Source organism: Scophthalmus maximus, chromosome 3 (genome assembly GCF_022379125.1).
Source record: "Scophthalmus maximus strain ysfricsl-2021 chromosome 3, ASM2237912v1, whole genome shotgun sequence".
Lineage (NCBI taxonomy): Eukaryota > Metazoa > Chordata > Actinopteri > Pleuronectiformes > Scophthalmidae > Scophthalmus > Scophthalmus maximus.
Window position 1 is genome coordinate 8,600,704 of NC_061517.1, and position 7,491 is coordinate 8,608,194.

At 41.1% G+C, this 7,491-nt stretch overlaps 1 protein-coding gene across 1 annotated transcript; it reads left to right on the plus strand.

Annotated features, from left to right (window-relative positions):
- Window positions 1–303: 303 nt before the first annotated feature.
- On the plus strand, window positions 304–7,068 carry qars1 (glutaminyl-tRNA synthetase 1). Its single transcript, XM_035644345.2, has 23 exons — window positions 304–499; window positions 801–951; window positions 1,172–1,281; window positions 1,386–1,461; window positions 1,981–2,045; window positions 2,156–2,209; window positions 2,530–2,593; window positions 2,692–2,766; window positions 2,889–2,974; window positions 3,346–3,432; window positions 3,533–3,632; window positions 3,721–3,799; window positions 3,885–4,124; window positions 4,237–4,329; window positions 4,434–4,571; window positions 4,680–4,767; window positions 4,875–5,021; window positions 5,150–5,251; window positions 5,360–5,452; window positions 5,867–5,994; window positions 6,079–6,145; window positions 6,238–6,363; window positions 6,503–7,068. The coding sequence occupies exons 1-23, from the start codon at window positions 389–391 to the stop codon at window positions 6,551–6,553; spliced, it is 2,331 nt and encodes a 776-aa protein (XP_035500238.1). The 5' UTR covers window positions 304–388; the 3' UTR covers window positions 6,554–7,068.
- Window positions 7,069–7,491: the final 423 nt, after the last annotated feature.

Here is a 7,491-nt window from a genome sequence, read left to right on the forward strand (position 1 = left end):
AAATTATGCACCAGTTTCGCAGACTTTGATGTAGAAGTACATTTTTCCCGGTCGGTTGTTCGTTTTCCGATTATTTCCACACAACGTGAATGCACTGTCAAACTGATGCAAGACTACAACAGATTCCAGTAGCCCCTCCCTCGCTGCTGTGGTACAGCCTATGATTGGCCTATCGTTCGTAGTAGGCGGTAAATTGAGCTCAAACGTATTTATGATTGGTCAATATCGTCCGCTCTCGTCAAGTCCTATTGGTTAATATTTTTCCATATCGGTTTTTTTCTTTGAGGTGTACAGGAAGTCGTCCCTGACATATTTGGCTTCCTCTCCCACTAGAGAAGACTCGTTGGCGGCGGCGTGGCTCCGGTCTAGCCGGTGATTACGGTGGAAAATGGCGGATACGTTGACACTTTTCTCCTCCATAGGTCTCAGCGAGCAGAAGGCGAAAGAAACGCTGAAGAATGAAGCACTAAGTTCTGTCCTGAAGGACGCAATTACTCAGGTGTGACCCCAGTGTGTGTGTGTGGAGAAACTGGAGGGACAGCTGGGGCATTCCTTTTCTTCAGCTCACTTGTTGTATGAACCTTCTCTTCGTCTTGCTGTTTTTAAAATGGGCTCCATATGTTCACTTCACTTTTATTTTCACTTTCCAGAGGTTGTTTGCAACAAGGCTGGATTACTAAACAGGCAATTTCGGTTCCTAAAATTGGGGCCAAAAGAGCCCCAGGTTTACCCCATATAATGTAATCACAAGTTTGTTTTGATTTTCACAAGTTTGTTCTCTTACCATTGTATTTTAATAGGTGCAGCGTGTCAATGGGGCATCAGGGGTGGACAAAGCCATGGGCACACTGCTGTACAGTATGGCATCTCGCCTCAAAGACACAAAACGACTGGTGTTCCTGTCAGACAGCATTGCTCAGCGCAAAATCTGCACAGAGCTACAACTGGCAGGTAATGTGTGACTGACCAAGACTGTGTGATAATTAAAAATGTTAACACTAGTCTTTTGTGACTTGTACATTTTCAAGACTAATCCCTAACACAAGAAAACAAGTTTTAGCTGTTTATTATTATGTCTGCCCACCGCATGCCCAAACTGTTTTAAACAGAAGTTTTAAATATATATTTCAACATGAATTTGCAAGTGATGCTTTGTCCCCTTTTCTTGCAGCTGCACTGGACTTTTTGAAGAGTCACCCTCAGGACCCCATTAACCAGAAGGAATTTGAAGAAGCATGCGGAGTGGGCGTGGTCACAACTCCAGAGCAGATTGAAGATGCAGTAAGTGCACAAGCTCACGCTGATCAGAAGTTTTTTACTTTTTTTTTTTTCTTTACGAGCTTCACCGTGCGTGGTGTGATCAGTGACAGTGGAATTTTGTGCAGGTGGAGTCTGTGATCAAGAAGCACAAGGAACAGCTGTTGAAGGAGAGGTATCGCTTCAACATGGGACTGCTAATGGGTACGATCTCACACTTAAAGGGGCTATATGTAAGTTTTTGCTCGTGCTACATCGCCGGCGTTAGCATTAATAGCTGTGTACCTACCAATCTGGCAGAAAGTTGCAAGTTCAGCATCAAATTTCATTCCTTTACTCGCCAAGAGCTTTTTCTCCACTGTTGTAAAGCAACAACAACGTTAACTCTTGTTTTGCCTTGTTTCTATCACTTCTTTTCCCCTACTCATGTCAGCATGTTAACCAGCTACACTCATCTTGTCTGTTTTCCGATAGTGAGTTACTGTAGTGTCCAGTCTGCCCTGAAGACGTAGCGCAGCTCAGAGAGCACAATATAACTTCCTGTCTTGTAAATGACTATAGCTCTTTGCAAGCAATCGTCACCACCACTCGCTATTGTCAAAAAACCTTGTTCGGCAGCAGAGAAAACTTACATAGAGCACCTTTCATTTAGTTAAATGTTTTTGAAGCCGTTAAAGCCTAACAGACAAATGGCACGTCTCACTGAGCTTGTGTCTTTTACAGGAGAAGCTCGCTCTGCCCTAAAGTGGGCTGATGGGAAGGTCATAAAAAATGAGGTGGACATGCAGGTGTGTTGGAAAAAGAGCATGTACCGTAATGAATAGTAGTGTGTCTGTTGTTGTGAGGGAATATTTTGATCAGAGGTTGATCTCAACTAACTCTGGCTTTGGTTTTAAAGGTCCTACACATTTTAGGACCCAAGACAGAGGCTGATCTGGAGAAGAAATCTAAGGTGATGCTTCAACAATGTTGGGGGTGAAATGTGGAAATGTGCTTTCTTCAAGAAACAATTTGCCCCTAACCCCTAACCCTGTAAAGCCACAACTTGGGGTTTTTAACCCTTTTTTTTTTTGCTGATTAAACAAACAAGATATAGCAATTTATTTAGTGAGCTTCAGAGCTGCAGTTGGACAGATTTTGTCACCTTTGGAGAAAGTCAGGCGAGCTGTGTCCTCCTGTTTCAGGCTAGCTGGCAGCTATCCGAAAGCAAATATGATGAATCACTGCACCTTGAAAACTTTGATTTCATCTGTATATCTCATGATCTTACAGGTCCAGAAATCAAAAGTCACAGACAATGAGGTAAAGTCAAAGAAGGACGAGGTGGCAGTGAACGGTAAGCAGCAGACAGGAGCGAATTTAACTTTATGTGGTGTTGGATTATTTTTTTTATTTTTTTACGTGTGTGTGTGTGTGTGTGTGTTGGTTGTTTAGGTGAGGCAAACGCTGTGGAGGGAAAGTCACTAATGGAACAGCTCAGAGGAGAAGCACTCAAGTTCCACAGAACGGGTGAGAATAAACCACCTGAACGGTTTAGTTTTTCTCCACACTCCACCGCTACATCAAGTTAATTCAATTAAAATTAATTTGATGAGTATGTTGATCTCTCATCCTTTCTTTCCATTTTACAGGAGAGAACTATACAACTGAGGGTTATGTGGTTACACCAAACACGATGTCCTTGCTTAAAAAGCACCTGGAATTCACCGGTGGACAGGTATAAACTTTACATGTGTCACTAGAGCTGAAATGATCTGTCATTTAATTGAAAGGTTGATTAACAGAAAATGAATCATCAATTACTATAATGGATAATCTACTAATCATTCAAGTCATTTTTAAGAAAATAAACTGAATATTCCTCCAGTTTCCAGCTTCTACATTTTGACAGTTTGTTGTTTTTCTTTGTAGTGCCTGATACTAAATTTTTCTTTTGGGGTTTCGGACGGAACAAGCTTTTTTAAGACATTGAATCAAAGTTTTCACTATATGTTAGAATATACAACTAATCAATTTAATAATGAAAATAACTTGAACTTTAACTGTTAACCAAGATTTCACGTATTGGTTTTTCCGAATTCCTTCTAGATTCGTACCCGTTTTCCTCCTGAGCCAAACGGTATCCTTCACATCGGACACGCGAAAGCTATTAACTTCAATTTTGGCTATGCAAAGGTACAATGCTTTTTCTCACCTTTCACCATTTCATAAGGTGCTTAATGTTGATTCTCTCTGATGCAGCTTTTTTTTCTTCAAACATCGACTCTTCCTGTAGGCAAACGATGGTATTTGTTTCCTGAGGTATGACGACACAAATCCAGAGAAGGAGGAGGAAAAATACTTCACTGCCATCAAGGACATGGTGGAGTGGCTAGGTGAGATTGATTTACACTTTTTGGGGGGTCTGATTAAGGCTGTACATTCAAGAAGATAGTTTCTTACCAGTGAAAGTGTTTTCCACAGGCTACACACCTTATGAAGTCACGCATGCATCCGACAACTTTCAGCAGCTCTACGACCTTGCTGTGGATCTTATTCGCAGGTGGGTGTAGGAAATGTGTATCCATGTTGGTAAATGTGCACAAGCCTTCTAGATGATGTTTCATTCTCTTCTCGGTCATCTTCAGGGGCCATGCCTATGTGTGCCACCAGAAGGGAGAGGAACTGAAGGGCCATAACGCTCCTCCATCACCGTGGAAGGACCGTCCCATTGAAGAGTCCCTGGTGTTGTTTGAGAGGATGAAGAAGGGCCTGTTTGCAGAGGGAGAGGCCACACTCAGGATGAAGATGGTCATGGAGGACGGGAAGATGGACCCTGTGGCGTACAGAATCAAATACACGCCACATCACCGAACAGGAGACAAGTGGTATGAAAATCTGATATGTTTTTTTCAACCGGGGTAGTTCAATTTAAATCTTAAATCTTTCTCACAACAAGATGTGTTTTACTTACACTTGTATCACTTTCTTTCTCTGCAGGTGCATCTACCCCACTTATGACTACACCCACTGTCTGTGTGACTCCATTGAAAATATCACACACTCGCTGTGTACCAAAGAGTTTCAGGCCAGGTATACATGAATTATGTCAAAACTCAACATGATGATCTTTCTTGGAGATGCATGCAATGTTAACATTCACACCCCCTGTTGTTTTCCTTACTTTTTTGTGACAGGCGTTCCTCATATTACTGGCTGTGTAACGCTCTGGATTTGTACTGCCCTGTGCAGTGGGAATATGGGCGCTTGAACCTCACCTATACTGTTGTCTCCAAGAGGAAAATCATCAAATTGGTCGAGACTGGCGTTGTCAGGTGAAATGGCATTTCTGTTTGCTAATTGTTTCCAGTTTTTTAATGTTCCGTCTTCATGCTAAATATTATCTATTAGGTAACTGTAGACAATTTCTTCTCTCATTATAGAGACTGGGACGACCCCCGTCTCTTCACATTGACTGCGCTGAGAAGAAGAGGTTTCCCACCAGAGGCCATTAACAACTTTTGTGCACGGGTATGCAGAGTGGATGAGAGGACGGATTTGTGGAAGGAAGAGCTAGTAACTACATGTCAGAATACGGTGCTTACTGTAGTGTTATAGTACGTCAAATGTCTTGGCAGGTTGGAGTCACTGTTTCTCAGACAACAACAGAGCCTCACCTACTGGAGTCGTGTGTGAGGGAAGTGCTGAATGAAACAGCTCCCAGAGTCATGGCTGTCCTGGAACCCCTTAAAATCACCATAGTTAACCTTCCTGAGAACTCACGGGTTTGTACATTTCTTATGTTACACATCAGACTTCTCCCTGAAGTCAAAACTGTGTGTGTTCTGTCTTTAACATAGCATTCAACATCACAGTTGCTGAATCTTCCTGCTGTTGTGCTCTTCTCCCTTAGTCGGATGTACGAGTACCAGACTTTCCTGCCAACGAGGCCAAGGGCAGCCACATGGTTCCGTTCACACGCACGATCTTCATTGAACAAAGCGACTTTAGAGAGGTCCGAGAGAAAATAAATACATACACATATACCCACTCATAGTACATGTAAAATACTTTATTTTTCTCTTGATTGTTTATATGATGATGGACTCCTTTTCGTTTGCAGGTAATGGAGAAGGGCTACAAGCGTCTGACCCCAGAACAGCCTGTAGGCCTGAGGCATGCTGGGTATGTCATCTCTGTGCAGAAGGTCATTAAGGTAAGACTTTCACTCGGTAGCTTGTAAAGACACAGGGTAAAGTTATTTGTTCAACCCATGTCTATATTCAAGTGATCCAATTGAATCTGAAGGATGTGACTAAAACTCTTTAATAACTATACCCTGCTTACATCTATTGTTTCACTTGGAAATTCCTCACATTGAGGAAAAGCTTTTGAATTTATTTTACAAAGGTCGAAAATAATTTCATCAAAAAAATGGTTTGGAAAATCCCAGTACTATTGTTCCTTAGATTTAATTAGATTTAATCAGCAGAAACCATGTTTACATCCTCAGCAGTGTTTGCTTCTGTCTGTAGATGTCTTTACCTCTGTGTCCTCCTTGTTAAATCTTATTTTTCTGCTAAACCTGTGTCCTCACAACATGCACTTGTTCCCTTTAACCATTTCTCAGGATGCTCAGGGCAAAGTGGTGGGACTGGAGGTGAACTGCTGCAGTTCTGAGACTGCAGAGAAGCCGAAGGCCTTCATCCACTGGGTTAGCGAGCCGCTGGTGTGTGAAGTGCGTCTCTACGACAGACTGTAAGTCTCAAACAACCTGTCATTCACAATTAGTTTTTCATGTAGAAAACCTCGCTCAACCTAATCTTCTCACTTTCTTTTTAGATTCCTGCATAAACATCCAGAGGATCCATCTGAAGTGCCCAGCGGCTTCCTGAGTGACATCAACTCTGTGAGTGATTCTGCTCTGCTGTGACAGAAGGCCTTTTTTGGATTAACTGAGATGTTACAACGGATAACGGATATCTTCTTTTTGTCCTTTAGAATTCCCTGCAGGTGATAAGTAGTGCCTTAGTGGATACCTCAGTCAAGGGAGCAAAAGTTTTGGACAAATTCCAGTTTGAGAGAGTTGGCTACTTCTCCCTGGACCCTGACAGCACCGCAGATAAGGTACATAAAAGTTTTAGTTTTTTATTATAAATATTAATTGATGAAAGCTTCTGTTATTTTGTTCATTTTAGAAATTATTCAATTATTCATATTGTTAATCAGAGCTCCAGCTTTAATTGTAATCTTTCTGTCATCACAGCTTATCTTCAACAGAACAGTCACTCTGAAAGAAGACCCTGGGAAGATCTGATTGGCTGAGATCAAGTTCCACATCCTGCTTCCCATGAGCCCACAGATACATGCCCAAATTGTTTGCATCACTTAATGTGTAACATCAGCAAGGACACAGACTGCTTAGGCTGAAATTGACTAAGATCAGATACTGTAATCGTTACATGTTAATATTTTCTGATCTGCAGTTTGGTCTCTCTGAAACAGGGAAATATAATTATGTTTTGATTGTCAACTGACAGAATCGTGAAAAAAATAAAGGGAGGATAAAGCGACATAAATTAAAAAGCAATCACTGTAAGTACAAGGAAAAATCAAAAATAACCATGGTAACACGATCAGTCTCAAGCTCGGCCTGTCAGTGTCAGTCTGCTGCAATAATGTCCACTTACAATGGTTCTCAAATGCCATACACAACTTTCTTACACGTGATGGGTCTGTACCGAACTACCATGTTTTTTTAAGACTCAGAGGAATGCACGTGTGTCCTTTTTATGACAGGAGACATGAATAAATAATTCTTAAAAACTCTAACAGTGTTTCTGTTGTATTTTTTTTACACAATCAGATATGTTTGATTTAGTATACACTTTGTCTGGATGACCATAATTGGACATGAGTATATGATAACCTAACTGGTAGAGGCATTGGTAGTGATAACATTAACTAAGAAAAGTCTAACATTAGCTATTCATGGAGGTAGTTATGATTAAATAAGTGCTTAACCTTTGTGTAACCTCTAAATTCAATCATTTAGAGTGTGGTGGAAATCTTGATTTCCTCAAGAAATGAACAGATAATCATTCAAATATAACAAGTTTGTCTAAAAGTCATATTAATTGAATGAAAGTCAAGAGTACAACAGCATCTGTTCAGCTGGTTCAGAGCTCCTTCACCATGGAATGGTTCAAAGGTCTGACCCAGATCATACAGAAAAGACATATTAAATAGCAAGGC

Coding starts and splice junctions, on each gene's coding strand:
- qars1 (XM_035644345.2), top strand. CDS start 389: ATGGCGGATACGTTGACACTTTTCTCCTCCATAGGTCTCAGCGAGCAG. Junction 1,462..1,980: donor CAACATGGGACTGCTAATGG/GTACGATCTCAC, acceptor TGTCTTTTACAG/GAGAAGCTCGCTCTGCCCTA. Junction 5,453..5,866: donor CTGTGCAGAAGGTCATTAAG/GTAAGACTTTCA, acceptor ACCATTTCTCAG/GATGCTCAGGGCAAAGTGGT.